We start from the raw sequence: 18,591 nt of genomic DNA on the forward strand, positions 1-18,591 counted from the left end.
GTCAAAAAAGCAAAAGTGATGATGTTTCCCCCCTAAATTTTCAAAAATAAACAGTTCTCCAGTTTGTCCAGGCCAAGGCACCTTGCACCCAAACATCCGGAAGGCCATGAGACCAGCTACATGAATTCAGAATTGCCCTTGGCAGAGATCTATAAGATGGTCAGTCCCTAGCCTCGGGAATCACTTTCCTTCCCATGTCAGAGCAGTTACAACGGCTGGTACCAGCGGGAAGGTCCCTGCTTCCTAGGCCCTACAGTGGGGCTCAGGGGAGGCCTCAGAGGGCATGTCTACACTGCACTACATTGTAATGCCAGGTCTATGGGACCTGGGCTTGCAGACTCACTGTGTCCAAGCCCATGCTGGAGCACCCATGCTGGAGCACCCACGCTGCCCTGTAAACCTGTGTTTACACCTGAGGTGCTAACACGTCCACACTGCACTGTGCAGCCCTTCTAACTCGGGCCTATGGCTTGCGCGGCACCCACACAGCAAACCAAGAGGGCTTGTGCCTAAATCACAACACGCCTCGGCCCTAGAGCCAGGGCCTGAGCGCCGGCTGCCCCGAGCCGGCCTGACCTGTGTCAACTGAAGGGGGCTGGGGCGGAGCCCTGAGGCGGAGGGGCGCGGGGTGGCCAGCCCCAGCGCGGGAGGAGGGGAGTCGGGCCGGGAGCGGGGCGACTGGTGGGAAGCCCCGCGGGCGCTGCGGCAGGGCGGCGCGCTGGGCGGACTGGGCGGCAGCCTCCCCCCAGCCCCGAGGCCGGAGCCGCCGCCGCCGCCGCCCTGCGCGGCTCCCCGGCTCCTCCCCGCCAGGCGGGGCCGGCGAGCGCAGGGAGATGATGTCAGCTCCGAGCCGGGCCGGGAGCGATGGTGCCGGGGCAGTGAGGGAGGAAGCCGGTAGCCCAGCAGGCGGGGGACGGAGGAGCGGGACGCGGCAGCCGGGCGAGCCCGCGGCGAGACGGAGCCGGCCCCGGTCTCAGCGGCGGCCCTGGCGGGCGGGGGGGACGCGGCCCCGGGCGGCGGCATGTCGGGACCGAGCGCGGTGAGCGACCCCCAGCACGCCGCCCGCCTGCTGCGGGCCCTCAGCTCCTTCCGCGAGGAGAGCCGCTTCTGCGACGCGCACCTGGTGCTGGAGGGCGCGGAGATCCCCGTGCAGAAGAACATCCTGGCGGCCGCCAGCCCCTACATCAGGTGAGGGGGCGGCGGGGCATGCTGACGAGGCCGGGAGCGGGGTCCTGGGGCACGGGCCGCAGCCCAGCGACGGCGCCTTCGGCGTTGGAGGGGCGCAGGGCGCCGGCGCGTCCGCGAGGGAAAGGGGGCAGCGGGCCCCGGCCCGCGCTGAGGCGGCTGCTCGGGCCCTGACTCCGCCTCGAGACCCTCCGCTCCCTCGGAGGCACCTGCCTACGGCCCCCATCGGCAGGTGAGCCCCGGGCGAGCCCACTGCCCTGCGGGAGGGGCAGCGGGCCCAGGGGCCCTGCAGAGCGCGGGTTCCCCCCCCCCGAAAGTAAGTTCAGCCCCGTGCGCCAGCCTTGCAGTGCCTGGGCACTTGCTGTGTGTGTGTGAGATGGCTCTGCCAATTCCCCGCCCAGCCCATCTCTTCCTAGGAGGCCGCCAGTAAACTGATACAGGAAGTCTGATTTTTGTTTTGTTTCGTTTACCAACATTATTTATTTAAGTGCTTATCCACTTGTTTCCATTACAACCTGGCAAACACAATCTCAGCTGGGGAGAGACCTGTTTAGTTTTGAAAATTAAGGGGAGAGACATCATGCATTTAGCTTTTTGACATTCTCCTAGGGGAAATAATTAGAAGGTGGGTGGTTTTTTTTTTTTGTGTGTGTGTGTACTTGTGGTCATATAACTTTAAAAACAAAAGCTTTTTTTCTTTTAAGGAGGAAATCTAATTGCCCTTGGCATTTTGGAGACAGGTTGTAAACAGCTGAGATGGAAGTTTCACAATCTGCTATATAGATATGCTGTCAATTAAATCTAAGGCTTTTAATACTTTCCTGAGTATTCTACCATTCTAAAGAAAGAGCTGTTACAGTTTAGCGATTAAAACACACAAAAAAACGCTTTATAAAAGAAAAGTTTAACTTGACCAACGCTGCAATTCAAGTTGATTAAAATTATATAACTGAGTGTAGAATGGTCTGAAATGCCTTTGGAGGAAAAGTGATATTCTGTTGCATTAACTCATGCCTTTATTATGAGGTTATTTGTTTGTTAAACAGAATATGTCCCAAACTATTACATTTCCCAGACCTGAAGAAGAGCTCTGTGTAAGCTGGAGATCTTGTGTCTCATACCAATAAAAGATAGTACCTCACCCACTTTGTCTCTTCCAAACTACTTAGGGAATATTAAGGGCATGATTTAAACCAACAAGCCAGGAAAACAAAAGTTAATACTGAGTGGTAGGGAGATTATGAAAGTAAAGGGCAGTGTTTCAGTATGGTTTGTTGTTCTCAATAGTATGTACTTTGTATAGTGCTCTCAGAGCAATGCACATATGCTAAGTAATTTCATCTTTATAAATGCTGGGTTTATGGTCTGTCAGATGCTCTAAACAAAGTCAGCACTCTAGACTTGGGTATTTGCTTTTTGTAAATTCATGTGACAGTTTGGCTCTTCCAGGGTTTGTAAACTAGTCATTATCCTGCTTCACTGTTGGTTTAAGTTGTTTTTTGTTTTTGTTTTGTTTTTTTTGTTTTGTTTTGTTTTAAAGCTTGGTTTAGCATTAAATATATTGCCTGTGTCACAGATGGTGTCAGATGTTTTATTTCTGGCAATATGTAAGCTTCCAGCAGACACTTATTGGTTCTGAAATACACCTATTTTAACTTTAAAACTTTTAAACACAATATGAATGGGCTTCTTCTTTCTTTGTACAAAATTTTGCAGTTCTCTTACCCTAACAATATAATGAAATGTTCTTTGGATCTCACCAAACATACCATAGCGGAGTCTGCACCGCGAAAACTGGCTGTTGTTGGCAAGGGGGTCACAGTTTAACTGCAAGTGTAGGACAGAACAGACAATAGTCAACACAATCCTGGTTTCTGAATTGGTGCGGAACAATTTGTTCTGGACTGTGCTCACAATTAAACCATAATTACACTGGGTTCAGGTGCAGCCATTGCTAGCAGTGGGAAACTTTCCTAGTGTAGTCAAAGCTTAAGAATCCAATGATGTGACAATTTTGCCTTTGATGGCAGGATATTTACAGTACGTGGCAGTGTGTGACTCAGAGTACATGAACTAAAAATGATTTCCATATATTATTTTTTAAACATTTTAAAGGATTGTACCACTGTTAGCAGGTGACAAATGTCTAATTCTCTTCTTGTACCTGAAGAGGCAGTATACGGCTGACTATTGTTAAAGTACAGTGAATCCCAAATGATGGCAGGCCTCTGTTAATACTTGGGTACTTGCTCAGATCCACGCCAGTTGCATTTGCCTGTAGAAAATGTCATGATAATCTGCATAGATTGGGCTAGATGTAGATGACGTGTGCAGTTGACTACTTTCTGGGAAGTACATGTGTGATGGTTGTTTGAACAGTAATCTGTCAGGCAATACTACTTCAGTTTAATTTAGTCCAAGTTTACAAACTGTTTGAAGTTTTTAACATAAATGAACCCACACTCACTGAAGATCAGCATCTTGGAACAATGCTGTGCATCACATATTGAATATGTTTCCCTAAGGTATTTAGTAAAGTTCTCACTACGTGCATCAGCCCTGTCAAAATTAAGGGCGTGTCTTTGCTGCCCCACAGTTTGGACTACAGAGATGTGAATAGCAGTGTGCACCAATGTGCTGCACATTAACATGGTCCTCTTCAAACAGGACTATGTTAATGTGAACTAGGAACCTTTTGATGCGTGCCTGCTGCATCCACATGGGGGAGTTACAGTGTAGCACTTTGTTGCTGACTGCTATTTACACCCCTGTTGCCCAAACTGTGGGGCAGTGTAGACGCACCCAGAGATGCATTGTTTTATTTGGGTTAAGGAAAAATGCATTCTAGAAATTGTTTACCTTCAGTATTATTGTATTTATGGCAACTCTACACACACTTCAGATAATGCGATATTTGAACATACAGTACTATAGCTTCAACATGCTTAACAATTAAAACTAAATAAAAATATACAGAATGAAACAGCCACCAACTTTATAAATTTTAAATTTGACTTCATGATTATTTCTGTAGTACTTTTACTTCTGCATGATAGTGGAGAGACCAAAAAAGAACTACTCCCTACCCATTCAACTTAAATGCTAGGGCCCTAATCTCTGCAAGAGCACAAGGATTTGCTCTGTAGATTGGCTTTCAGGATTGGGGCCTAGAGTAAGACATGACATGGTGGGATAAGAAGAGAGAGGGTATAGAAAACAGGTGACAGTGAAATAAAATGAGATATATAAGTAACAACAAGCATTTTATCCATATTTTTTTAAAACTATCAACATTGAGGGAGGGAAGTCAGTGATAGAAAGGCTAATCAAATACATGAGTTTGAAATCAGTGAGAGTAATGTGGGTAGGATTTGGCCCAATATTTTAAATGCCTTGTTGCCAACTGAATATTTCTTAGAATTACTCATTTTTGTTAGTATTTTAGATAGTCCCCAGTAGGATTTGAAGTTAATGCCTTTTTGAGGTTACTAGGCTGCCGAGAGGGGTTTAGAGAGATCATATTCTTGCAAGGCTGGTTTAACCAGGGTAACAGTGTATCTATTTACATTAAGTAGGCTACTTTCGCAATTGAAAAGCCTATACTTTTTTTTAACTAAAAGACTAGAGTTATTGATTGATACCATAAGATCAATTTGAGATGCTCTCTATGGAAGAAGAAAAAAAATATCATGCATTTTGAGAGTACATGCACTGCACCCCTCGATAATGTGCTAGAAGAGTTAAGGTTACTCAGGCACAAATCCCACCTTCACAAGGAACTTGCTAATTAAAAGTAACCTTCATTGACATATCTTAACACTCAAAGATCATGTTTCTCTCAGTTTCCTCATCTCTTCAGTGAATTCCCTTGAGCTTCCAACATATAACCAGGTTCTTCCAACCAAACTCTGAGATACAACCGTAATTTTGCCCCTCCCCACCCCCCAACCACTTTTTACCAAGACTGCTCATCTTCCCTATTTCTACCCTTCTCCCTTCCTCCTATACTCTTCTTCTTTTCTTATCGCAGCTGTCTAGCCTGACTTCCTGACTTCTCAGGGTCTTTAGTTTAGCAAAACTGGTAAGGCAGGGTACTGGCATTTGGAAAACAGAAGTGTCGAGCAGAACTTGACAGTTCAGTAGTTTTTCCTTTCAGATGAAATAGGTCATGGCAAATAAGGGAATTGTCTCTTCACATCTAAACGTAAAATTTAGGAAGTAGCCTGTGACTGAGATGTTATGGGAATGTGTGTGTGAAATGTAGAAAGTCTAAAAGCAAGGCAAAAACCAGCTTAAAAATAATATGAGGTCATTTTTATGCATCGTAAAGGAGTGGTAAAGTTAAAATGATTTTATTACTTTGCTCTGTAGCTCATCTTTAACTTTTATGTAGGTGCTGTGAACATTAGTCCCATTTATTGTTGCACAAACCATATTAATTTTTAAATGGTACTGCATTTCTGAGATCTGCTTGATGGTTGCTATATTTGGTGTCAGTGTAAGATATTCTGGAGCTTGAAGTCATAGAAGCATAGAGTATTAGGTTTGGAAGAGACATCAGGAGGTCATCTAGTCCAATCCCCTGCTGAAAGCAGGACCAACACCAGCTAAATCATCCCAGCCAAGGCTTTGTCAAGCCGGGCCTTAAAAACTTCTAAGGATGGAGATTCCACCACCTCCCTAGGTAACCCATTCCAGTGCTTCACCACCCACCTGGTGAAATAGCGTTTCCTAATATCCAATCTAGACCGCCCCAACTGCAACTTGAGACCATTGCTTCTTGTTCTGTCATCTGCTACCACTGAGAACAGCCAAGCTCCATCCTCTTTGGAATCCCCCTTCAGGTAGTTGAAGGCTGCTATCAAATCACCCCTCACTCTTCCCTTCTGCAGACTAAACAAGCCCAGTTCCCTCAGCCTCTCCTCGTAAGTCATGTGCCCCAGCTCCCTGATCGTTTTCGTTGCGGTCCGCTGGACTCTCTCCAATTTGTCCACATCCCTTCTGTAGTGGAGGGACCAAAACTGGACTCAGTACTCCAGGTGGGGCCTCACCAGTGCTGAATAGAGGGGAATAATCACTTCCTTCCATCTGCTGGCAATGCTCCTGCTAATACAGCCCAATATGCCATTGGCCTTCTTGGCAACAAGGGCACACTGCTGACTCATATCCAGCTTCTTGTTCACTGTAATCCCCAGGTCCTTTTCTGCAGAACTGCTGCTTAGCCAGTCATCCAATTTAAGCCTAGACTAAGGATTCTAAATGAGGCCTTGTGTGTCTGTCTTGAGAACTTAGTGCCAGACACCATCTCCTAGGTCTCAACACAATATGGGTTCACTTCACTTCAATGTATAGGTCCCAGTTTAAGGTTTAGAATTAATGAAACAATCCAAGCACCTTTCCTTAGCCTAGAAGAAGTGGGTGGTTATGCTTGGGAAATCAGATTTGTACGTACCCAATATGTGAGGTGGTACTTTAAATGTAACCAAATTGGGAGGAAGTAGAGATAATCCTTAGAGCACAGGAGTCAAGACTGGAGTTCTGGTTTCTATTTCTTGCTGTGTCACATGCACTGAAACCTTGGGCACGTCGTTGGTCAGATTTTCCAAATCTGTGTACTGTCTGCCCAAATCAACATGTAAATACTTAGTTTAGGGTGTGTCAGAGAGAGAGGCTCTGCTTGGCATGGCTACAGAGAGAGGTGCATGGCCTGTTTTTAGATTTGCATGGGGATTGCTTAGACTGATAGTTGTGACTCAGACACATGTATGTTAGGAGGCAAAGATGTGGTGGTTTCCCACTGGTCCTCTGACAGACGGATTACCCACTGCAGTTAAAAATAGCAGCTGCTAAAGGAAAGGAAAGAAGGGTCTGGCAAATACGCAGCAATTCTGAACCTGCACGGGCTTACCATACAGAAGGTCTACATATGCTAGTTCCTATCTGCCTTTGCTTCCCTGTGGACACCCATATTGCATTAGCTGGGATGCAAGTAGAGGAAATCTGCTTAATCTGTGAATGTTCATTGGCTGAAGTGGCAGTAAGGTCTTCACTGCTGAGTTGTCCTGCGGGCTTGTCATGATCTTTCGTCCAATCACATTTGTAATACTATGAGGGCAGTGAGATCCAGGGAGGCTGGGTGAGTGCTTCCAAAGGCACTTTATAGATTCACATATTTATCTCATGCCACAATGTGTAACCAGGGCAAAGTTTCTCACTCACAAGAGGCAGAAGACTTCACCTGAATCTTGTACATCACTAGGCTTGACCAGAGGAGAATTACAGCATACCATTTTGCAGCCTCTAGAAATGGCCCTTTTGATATCTTGACATGTCCAAAGGGACTTTGTTACACAACCCAGGGAAGGTGAATAGAGCTAGGTCTGTACTGCTGGTGATGGCTTCTTACAACATTTTTATACTGGTAAAAGCTCTAGAGTAATAATAATACCTACCCCTTTCATAGGGTTTTTCATCATTAAGTCTTAAAGTGCTGTACCAAATGAAACAGAGTCATTATCTCCATTTTACAGATGGGAGAAACTGAAGCACAGGGAGGTGAAGTGACTTGCCCAAGGTCACCCGGTAGGCCAGTGACAGAGCCAGGAATAGAGTCCAGGTCACCTGAGGCCCAATCAATACTCTAACCTCTCGGATCCCCTGCCTCCCCTCAGGGAACTGGTATAAGCTATACCAGCAAAAGCATTCTTTTACTGGAATAAGCTGCATCTGTACTTAGGTTCTTGGCTGGTAAAAATTTATCATAATTTTCAATGTGCATACCTAAATCTTTGAAAATCTTAACTGTCTTACATGTGCAGAACAGCAAGGGCCTGCAAAGGCCTACAAACAGTGCTGTGCGCTTGCATGAGACTCATTGAAAACGTAACCCTTACGCCCTTTGTGCCTCATTTTCTCCATCTGTGTAATTGCTATAATAATGCTTTTCTAATTTAAACAGCCCCAACAGTATTGTGAAGTAATTTGCACTTCTATAGTATCTTTCCTCACAGGATCTTAAAGCACTTTACAAAGTTATTTCTCTCTTGCCTTTTTTTAAAAAAGTGACATTCAGTAGGTAACATGCAAAGATTATCTGCCCTAACCTGGGTAATAGCGTATTAAAGAGAACACTATTTACACTGAGCTGGACAGTTGGGTACATCTCCACGGCAGTTAACTCAGGTTGTTACTTGGGTGTTGCCCCTTGACCCCACCACTTGTCCACACACACGGAAACCCTCTCACCTGAGTTTAGTGATGCTTTAAATCCCAGGCTAGCTGATCTGGCTGGGGGGTGTAGGTTAGTGCTCAGGCTAGTAGCTGACCCACTTTGCACTGAGAACAAAGAATAAATTACTCGAGTGCTGATAGTCGTCCAGTGCCTTCCCACAATTGCTCCCATGTACCCAGAAGGACAGACAAGTTCTTCCACAATTCACTGGGGAAAAAATTATACAGCAGCTCAGCTTACTGCATGCAGCACGTGGAATATGACCAAGACTCCTAGCAACACACGTGATTGCAGCACTGAGGATGCAGTAACTTGATTTGGGATGTGCATTATGGGTGTTCACTCCTGATCTAGGTTGACTTGGGTGCTAAGCGCCTGAATTGACTGCAGTGAAGACATAGCCTAGGAGACTTAAAATTATCCTCTAATAGGATCAAATCGGTTCATTTATTTTATGGTAGACCTTGCTGTGTATATGCCTGTGAGGATTATTTTTAACAAAGAAAGATTTTCTGAGGTCATATTTATAGATAAAATAAACTTTATTATACAGTCAGTGCTTTGAAGGGTTAAGTATTGTATTTGAAATGAAATTTAGACTTTCAGCTACATGGACATGTTTTTGTCCTTCATTTTCAAACTGTCGCTATGCTTAGCTGCAGCTGACGTATGCACATGGTGCTATTACTAAATAATCTCCTAATTTAGTAATATATCTATTACCACATCTTACTTTTTCTCTAGTAATCTAATTTGGTTTGTCTCCAGTACAATAATCTGGTATATGTAAAAATAAGCACACAGTATTTTTCAATTTATTTAAAATTAACTCTAACCCCAGTCTCATGGAAATAGCTTTCAGGCAAACAAATACTGTAGTTTGTTTATGTATTTTTGGTCATGTGCAAACTTCTCCATTCAAAACTTGAGACCAACTCATCTCATGGAGGTTCTTAAATAAAACAAGCCTTGAAACTAACAAGATGTTTGCTGCCTTTACACAATTCACTCTGCCTGTGTTGTACTCCTTCCCTTATCCTGTGTCAGTCTGGTCTATTTAGACTGTAAGCTCTGAGGGGCAGGGACTGATTACTATTCTGTTTGTGCAGTGCCTAGTGCAATGGGGCCCTGTTCTCAGTTGGCCTGTAGGCACTACTATAATGTACATTATTAACAATAAACAACCTTAGGATGTTAACCTGTCTCTGTCAACTTTTAACTGAACTGGATTTGAATTGGAGACCCAACTGTGAAAGGCTTTGTGTCACATTATTAATCCCGTGTTTCCCTCTATCCTAAGTACTGTTGATTTACAGCATTTTGATTTGTTGTTCGTGAAGTCTGAGAAGCCAGATGACTAAAATGTCTTACTCATTGTATACATTTAGTTCTAAGCATTGCTTAACACTGGACTTAATAAACAAGTGCTATTCAAAATCAGTCCGAGAATTTAGGTAAGATTTTAATTAGGAAAATAATATAGCAGCCACAGTATCATTTGTCTTATAGCATTTATTGGCTAATATAAATGTTGTCTTTTTTCCTCATGAGTGCTGGAATCGTCTCTCTGCTTTTTATTTGTTCATTTGTTCAGTTGCTCTCTGCAGTTACAAAAAGTTTCTATAGATGTTTCATAAACATTTCTATTTGAAAACAGTCTCCTTAACTGAATGAGATTGACATTAACAATGAAGTAATTTAATGCAAAATTCTGCTGTAGTTAAAGTTGCAGAAGCACTCTTGATACAAGGCCTTGGTTTTTTCTGACATGTACTGATAAAACTAACTTTAGGGATTGAAATTTCCTATAGTTACCCACAGTCCAAAGTTCAACTCTCACCCTTCCTTTCAGCTCAGCTACTTTTTAATTACATACACACAAATCATGATATACAATGGTAATACATTCTTCAATGTGCCGGGTTTGAAGCCATTCTGTAGTCCAGGGATGTTATGGGAAGCTAGTTTTCACCTTAGCTTTAATCTTCTTTACCAATCTCCCTGCATCTTAGGGTAGAATTTTTCTAGGACATTTGGAATAAATCACAAAAGTAGTTTTAAAAGTAATGGGGAGAAATCCTGGCCCCACTGAAGTCAGTGTAAAAACTCCTATTGACTTAAATGGAGTTACTTCTTAAACGCCATGCTTGAAAATTTATCTGAGTTGTTGACTTTCTGAAAAACTTTCTCTCACTTTCATTTGGTTTACCATATCCCAAAAAATAGCTCGGCCGAGAAACTCAATGTGTCTGGTCTTCCTGAGAAGTGCTTTTTAAGAGTGTGTTTATTTGGATAGGGGCATGGTGGAGCATAATGATATACTGTATATAAAATGAGGTTGTAATGGAGTATACAATGCTCATGCTAAGGTTGATAAGGAAGATGTTAATTAGGGCTTGTTAAAGCAGGACTATACAAAGAAGGTCTCACTGGCAGAAATTTAGGTACCTAAGCGATTTTTAAGTGCCTAGACTATTGGACATCAGCTAAGCAGGGTTTTAAGAATCTAAATTTTGGATTTAAGTGCCTGAATCCCTTTGTGCCTCTAACCCATTTTGATTTTACACAAAAAGTTGTAATGCTAAAGAGACAGAGGTCGCTACGATATGAGTGTCTACTAATCTGTTATCTTTCATACTAAACACAATCCATTCCAAAAATGTATATTTACTGCTCGAGTCCTTAAGAATGTAGAGCCATGGAACTGGTGAAGGTCTGTGCAATACCCTAGATGCACAGTTTATTGAATTGATAAACTTGATTTTGTTTTCAGTGGCCTGTTCTACACAGAGACTACAGTAACTCCTCATTTAAAGTCATCCCAGTTAATGTTGTTTCATCGTTAGGTTGCTGATCAATTAGGAAACATGCTCATTTAAAGTTGTGCAGTGCTCCCTTATAAAGTCATTGGCAGCTGCCTGCTTTGTCCACTGCTTGCAGGAAGAGCAGCCCATTGCAGCTAGCTGGTGGGGCTTGGAACCAGGGTGAACTGGCAGCCCTGGCTCTCCTCCCTCCATTCGTGCTGCCTTGTAGAGTGTGAGGCTACATTAACAACAATGAGTTAACCCCTGAGGGCTCAGCCAGTTGCTAGTTCATCATTTAGCAGTAAGCCATTCCCTGGGAAATATCCCACCCTCTGACTTCACCACCTCAACCAAGCTTCACAATCATCATCACTGTGTACAGTATTAAATTGTTTGTTTAAAATTTATACTGTGTGTGTGTATGTGTATGTATGTACATATATATACACATATATATGAAGTCTTTTGTCTGGTGAAAAAATTTCCCTGGAGCCTAACCCTCCCTCCTCCCCTCCCCCCCCCCCCCCAACATTTACATGAATTCTTATGGGGAAATTGGATTCGCTTATCATCGTTTCGCTTAAAGTTGCATTTTTCAGGATCATAACTCCTCGCTTAATGTTGTAGTTACTGTATTTTCTTTATTTGGACAAGAGAATTCAAATTTGAGAAACCAATTGGGAATCAAATAGCGCTCTCTTCTAGCTCCCTTGTCAGTTAGGACCAATTGTTTCCTCCACGTACGTTCTCCTTGATCTCAAACTCTCTTTCTACCACACTTCTGTTTATGTAAATCAGCCTGTCACTACCTAGGAATTGTCATCCTGGACCAGACCATTAGTTTATAGTGTCTGGTAGCCTATCTTCGGAAGTAACAGATGCCGTAGAGGAAAATGCAAGAAACTCTATAGTGTACATTATGGAATAATAAAAGGGAAATCATTCCTAATCCCAAATACTTAATGATAGGTTAAATCCTGAGGCATGTGGGTTTATACCTTTTTACAGTTTTATTCTGTCTAGTGCGACTGTAGCTATCTTTGCAAATATTTACCCCTTTTTTTTTTTAATCCTCCTAAGTCTTGGCTTCAATGGGTATGTCTACACAGCAAAGAAAAACCCGGTGCCAGCTGACTCTGGCTGCGGGGCTCTTTCATTGCTGTGTAGGCTTCTGGGCTTGGGCTGAAGCCCGAGTAAGCTGGCAGAGGTTTTTCTTTGCTGTGTAGACCTACCCAATATCTTGTGCCAGCGAGTTTGCACTCTGCAATACTGGCTGTGTGCATCATTGCCTTTGCTGAAATCCTCATCTGAGCTCTTTTTCTCCTTGACTGTCTCATGTTCCTTCCTCATAGCCTCCCAAGATCTCAGTTGTCCAGCTGACTGCCTTCTCACATCTACAAAGTAGCATGATCATGTCACCCCTATCTTCACACTGTTTTATTGGGTTTTTTAATAATTTATTTTCATTCACACTGCTTCATCCTACAGTTGCTATAAAGGTTGGCTGCATTTTGCTGCTTTCTTCTTTCAGGTACCATGGTGATGGGCTTGTATAAAGACCTGAAAAAATAGATTTCTCTCTGGTAACTCATTAAGGCCAATGTTTTCCAATTATGATGATCTCATAAGGTTGCAAGTTCTAAATTATTGGCAGGGGCCTGCCATCTCATATTTTTAATATATATCTTATTTTTTATAATGTGTAGATTTAGCAACCCTAATCTGCAGTTGGTCTTGTTCCTTTCTAGTACATGTTGGTAAGATGTTTGAGAGCAGAGTGAACAAATTGGCAGACAGTTTGTATTTCTAAGCAAGGCAAAGGCCCAGCTCATGTGGTTAAGAGCCAAACTCCAGGCATGGCATCCTTTGAACAGAAGTGGAGACGACAAAGTAGACAAGTAATAGTTTCAAAATGATGCCTAATACATATGGAAATGTTTTAGTAAGAATCTGCAAGCTATTTTCAATTTCAAGTTGTTATGAAGTGGAAGTTAGAAAACATGAGCTATATAATGGCCCAGTTTAGGTGGCACCTGCAGCAGAATGATGGCTTGAAGCTTTATAATTGAAACTCTAAGTTAAAGTTAATCAAAGAGAGATAATGACGACTAGCTTTTTTTTAATACTAGTTAAGCTGTTACCTGTTGAATAATATTGTATGGATTTTTGTAGTTTTTTAAAGATTACTTTAGAATAGTTCAGTTCACTTTCCAAATGCGTTGACACAAAAAGGTTAAGGATTGTCTATGTGCAGAATGTACCCATAGCTGAATTGCTTCTGATCACAGTTCAAATGAACACAAGCTGTGATCAACACTTTCAGATATGCCTGTTGTCACTAATGAGTGTGTTTGTGGTGGACAAGATTTTCTAGTTGGGATTAGTTGTGATTTTCTCCATCAGTGGCCAGCAACCTGTGCAGCTACATGAATACAAATCATAAACGTAGACAAGGAAAACTGCAATTTGTACCAATTGAGATTATCTAACTTTAGAACCAAGATGAACTCAACTGTTGCAAATTGTAGCTTCTTTGTCTGTGCTTGGGTTTTGCACTGGCATAGCTAAGTAGTTTCTGCCCACTGATAAGGGTGGATAAAAAGAAGTGATTTTCTTGGGGGGGGGGGAATCAAAATGTAATTTTTTTTATTTATATTGGATATTTTTCATGTTTTTATTTAAATTATAATTTTTCTTTTTAAAAAAATATGCTGAATCCGCATAAACCTTTATGAAAAACTTTAGTTAAAGGCTACTTCTCTATTATATAAAGAAAAATCAGGGGAAAACATCTAACTTTTGAGATCAAGCTTTATAAATATGTCGCAATAGGTCATGTACTACATTAAGGGTTTGATCCTGTGGGGGAGCTAGAGGCTATCCTACCGGGTGCAAGAGACTGGAAAAATCATCACAGGCATTGGGAGCCAGCCTCTGACTCCAGGATACAACATCATCAGGATCATCCATTGAGCTCACCCCAGTGGTCTCATGCACCTATTTTATAGTTTCTTTCCCTGAGCTTTGCTTGGCTCAGTTCTCAAGTTATGAATATTTATGATTCCACCCATCATTCACCATTTTCTAACAATGTACAGCTAATAAGAATCTGAAAATAGTAAGCTATGTAATTGCTTAAATAAATGTATATAGTTACAGCTTACCCTACTAGGTAGCAAAGAAGATGTACTAAATCAAATAGAAAGGCTCTGGTTAATTGTAAATCAACATGTTTTAGTAGTTACATTCTCATTGGTTGATATATCTTTTTTTAGAAAATAACTGAAGAACAAATAGAAAAGTTGACTAAAATGATGATTTAAATCAAAGCTTTCCACATGGTGATTTAAATCAATCCATCTTGCCACTGATGGCGAAATCCCAAGTATAGACACAGCCTCAGGCTTGACGGCCAGATTCCAATCCACACTGGCTGTAAATCTTAAATCCATTGACTGCAGCAGAATAATATCAGATTTCTAGTGGGGCAAATGAAATCATGATCCAGCACAATGCCTTTGAAACACAGTAAAATGAATCAAAAATTCCAGTGACATTATAAAAGTGGGGCCCTAACTTGGAAATGCTAATAGTGCTAGAAAAACATGCTGAATGCTATGTATTAACTGTCTCTGTGGCTGCTGTTGAAGGAATTGTCTTGTTCCTCCTCTAATATGCAAACACCTAATTATCTAATTTTTAGCCAAACTTAATTTTTCTATACTCTGAAAAGCTTTAAACTATATGCAATCCTCTTCTCCTCCTCCGTACAAAACATCAACAAAAAAAAACAATTCTCCTTTTCCCCTCCCCCGCCCCTTTTTTATTTTTTACACTGAGCTGTTGTGTGGATTATTTGCCTTGGGATCTGACATTGCTCATTCGTTTCAGAGCACCTAAAAACCAAGTACGTAGGCAAAATAATTGGAAAGCTGGCACTCTTTACAGGGTGTGGTGAAGACAGATATCTTTCATGTGTGCTGCCAAAGGGCCGGGGTGTGACCTGAAAAAGAAATCCTACTTGTTTCATTGTAACATGTATTTTGGAGGAGGAGGTGGGTGGTATTAAACTGCTTCATCATGTTTCTATGTCTGACCTATTTTATAATGTGATCTAAAAAATTTTGCACGCGCAAAATTCAAGCTTAATGAGAGGAGAGTGTTACAGGTATAAACCCAAACACATTATCAGATGTCTAGCTTTTTTAATGGTAAAATTAAACAAGACTTAGTGTTAATGTGGGGAGGTGGTGCTCTGATGTCTCTCAAACCCATATGTGGGACCTGAATTGAGAGGAGACCAAGTTAGCCTTAATTGTGTCTTGGCGTGGAGCAGGTTTGTACCTAAATCTGCAGAGGAGGTTTCAATGCTTATTATTGATAGGGAGTCTGGAGTATTGCCTTGACATGTCAGATCTCTCTAACTAGTATTGAGTAGAGCTCACTTTCTAAAATTTGGGATTGAGTCACTACGACAAACATGTTTTAGCCTTAGGCTAGGTCTACACTAGAAACTTGTCAGAATAGCAGTGTTGGTAAAGGATATTCCTTTTTTTGGCACTTCTGAACTGCCCAAAGTCCAAGTGTAGATGCAGTTATACCAACAAAAAAGTGCTTTTGCTGATATAGTTTTTTTTTTTTTTTTTTTTTTTTTTTTTCAAGGAACTGGTATAAACTATACCGGCAAAACAAATCTCTTTTGTTGATCTAAGATGTGTCTATGCTAGGAGGGTTTGCTGGTCTACCTATAGTTTAGTTGTGGCTTAGTCTTTCTGGTGCAAAGTGATAATCCGGGAAGGAAGGTGTTTTTTTTTTTTTAAGTGAGAAATTGTAGGTGTTTATTTCTTGATTTTTGTTTTTTGCCATCCTACAATAGCTTTGTAGGCATTTTTATGAAGCTGGGTGGTTTTCAATGTGAGATAAAGTAGCTGAGAATTTTTCACTATTCAAAGAAAAGGAGTACTTGTGGCACCTTAGAGACTGGCAAACTTATTTACTGTTCAGTTTCAAAGACAAGATTCATTTCTTATTGTAACCTATCAAAGGTAAAATAACTCGCCATGAAGACTGCGCCCCAGACTTCCTTATTGTAACCAATGGAGGTACACAAGAATAGGGCAGTACTCTTCAAAAAGGCTGAAATTGCATCTCTTTTTTGAGAGCGTGGAGCCTTTGCAGACATAATATCTATGTCCTCCACTTAGGCTGCCTTTTTTTTTGTGTGTGTGTGTCATTGAGGAACATGCCAGCATTCTGAAGGTTAAAACTGTATTATAACTGGTGTTACTACTATAGAAATATATACTGTTATCTTGTTACTGTCAGTTCACAATAAGTAATCTTTGCATTTTATTCATATTTTTTCCCCTTTCACAAATGTGTCTGACTTGGTTGGATATTGGAGACACAAGGTGAGTGATGTAATATCTTTTATTGGACCAACTTCTGTTGGTGAGAGAGACAGGCTTTGGAGCCACACAGAACTCTTCTTTAGGTCTGGGAAAGGTATTCCCAGTGTCACAGCACAATGGAAGGTGGATATGTCATTAAGTAAAATGTTTATTTCTAGATGTGCCTAGAAGGATCAAACTTAAATTGACCAAGAGTAATGTCACTTTGAGTTTTACTGATTTGAAATTGTATGAATCTGCTGAAGTCATTGTATACCCTTGGTTGTGAATGTGTGGTTCTGGTCAACTTCAGACTTTGTCCTTAAACATGGGCCTTTTCTTTTCATCTGAAGTACTCCTTTATATCTGTGAATTGTTATATGTTTACTAAACAGCTGTCATTCTGTTTTTTCATATTGTCTTTTTCATATTGTTTTTCAAGAGCAGATTCTGGATTTGCACATCTGATATCACACACTTTTTTTGGCTCATTTTTTCAGATATCCTACATGCACTGTGGCTTCGTAACAGGAAGACGGGATTTCATAATTTTATTTATTTATGGGTATCTATATATAATTGCGCACACAACATTTTGTATTTATTATTACTGAATAAATAGGAAGCAACTTCACGGTATTATACTGATATTAGAAATTAAGCACTGTATTCAAATTTTAAGTGAAAGTAGGGAAAACAAATTCTCAAAATACCCTAATAAAATACGCTCTCAACCTGTTGCAAATTAAATGGTTTAAGAAAATAGTTTAAAAAAATCCTTTTAACCTTTCTCCCTTATTTTTCTTCTACTCTTCCTCTTATAGAAATCTCTCTCTCCACTTCAGTCAGCAGGGCTCTTCTCCCCAGGATAACAATATACTTTTGCTTACATTGTTTTCAAAGGTGAATTTGGAGCGAGAGGCTGTCCTTACTCCCAGGGCATACAATGTAATAACAAATATTGCAGCTATTCTGGTAGGGAAAAAGATTGATGCTCTGGAAGGGGAGGGCCGAGCTGAGAAGTGGACAAACAAAAACTCCACTTTACCCCTTCTTCCCTACCCTAATTTCCCTTTTTACTGGTTGATACAATGTTTTCTTTGCTGTTTTGATATGTTGGGGTGTTTTTTTTTGTTTTTGCCTTGCATGTAAATCTTAGTGTTGTATTTCCTTAAGTTAACATAAGAAAAGCTGAAGCAGCCTTCTCTGTTGATGCCAAACAACTCCAAAGTTCGGAGAATTGTATAGGAGCCAATCAGAGAAAAGACCTTTGCCTATTCCCAAATTAGAGACTGAAACAACCAAACTGCAATTATGTAAATCAATGCATGCTGGTTTGCTAATAACAGCTGTCAGCCCCCCCAGTCACTTAGATATGTGACTATGCAGCAGGTATGCAACTCAGACACTCGGAATAAATCAGTGTCCTGGGAATTTTAATTAAATATCTGCTATTCTACCATCCGTGTGTACTTACAGGCTGAAACATCTCTATTTAAACAATTTCAAAATCTTTTAAAATTAAATTACAGAAATTCACAGTTAAGCACAGCCCAGCCTCCATACCTATACCTATCTTTTTTTCACACACTGAGAACAAATAGAAATTCCAAGACCACTTTATCTATTGCATAAATTAATTAAGATTAAAAGTAAGCTATTAACATTTTTGTGCTCACTGATAAAGTTAACCTGTCTAATGGATAGATAATGTGGTCTAATTGTTTCCAGTTGTCCTCAGGGTAGAATATGGGGATAGAGTTAAGGTTGAAAGGGGTATATTCAGTGTGCATTTGCATGGTTCTGAATAGATATATGTTTCTGGGCTTCTTATATTTGTACTTTTTCTCAAAAATATAATCGCCCATTCTGTAAAAGTACAATGTTCTCAAGATTTTTTTTTTCTGTTCTTGTTTTTTGGATTTGGGCAGAAGTAAGTGATTTCAGGTTAACCATTATTATGGCCTGAAACAGGACACTG

The 18,591-nt window shown here is 41.1% G+C and overlaps 1 protein-coding gene across 3 annotated transcripts in view; it reads left to right on the forward strand.

Moving 5' to 3' along the window:
* Positions 1 to 737: 737 nt before the first annotated feature.
* The window catches only part of GAN (gigaxonin), a 57,379-nt gene continuing 39,525 nt past the window's right edge, over positions 738 to 18,591 (forward strand). Inside the window, exon 1 of one of the 3 annotated variants that reach the window (XM_043526178.1) lies at positions 738 to 1,188. In XM_043526178.1, the coding sequence (XP_043382113.1) occupies positions 1,022 to 1,188 (167 nt within the window). In that variant the 5' untranslated portion in view covers positions 738 to 1,021. Of the gene's footprint in view, positions 1,189 to 1,331; positions 1,502 to 18,591 lie in introns of those variants that run through there. The other 2 variants (XM_037877811.2, XM_043526177.1) reach the window with 2 other exon arrangements.

This window comes from Chelonia mydas, chromosome 12, assembly GCF_015237465.2.
Source record: "Chelonia mydas isolate rCheMyd1 chromosome 12, rCheMyd1.pri.v2, whole genome shotgun sequence".
NCBI classification, from domain to species: Eukaryota; Metazoa; Chordata; order Testudines; family Cheloniidae; genus Chelonia; species Chelonia mydas.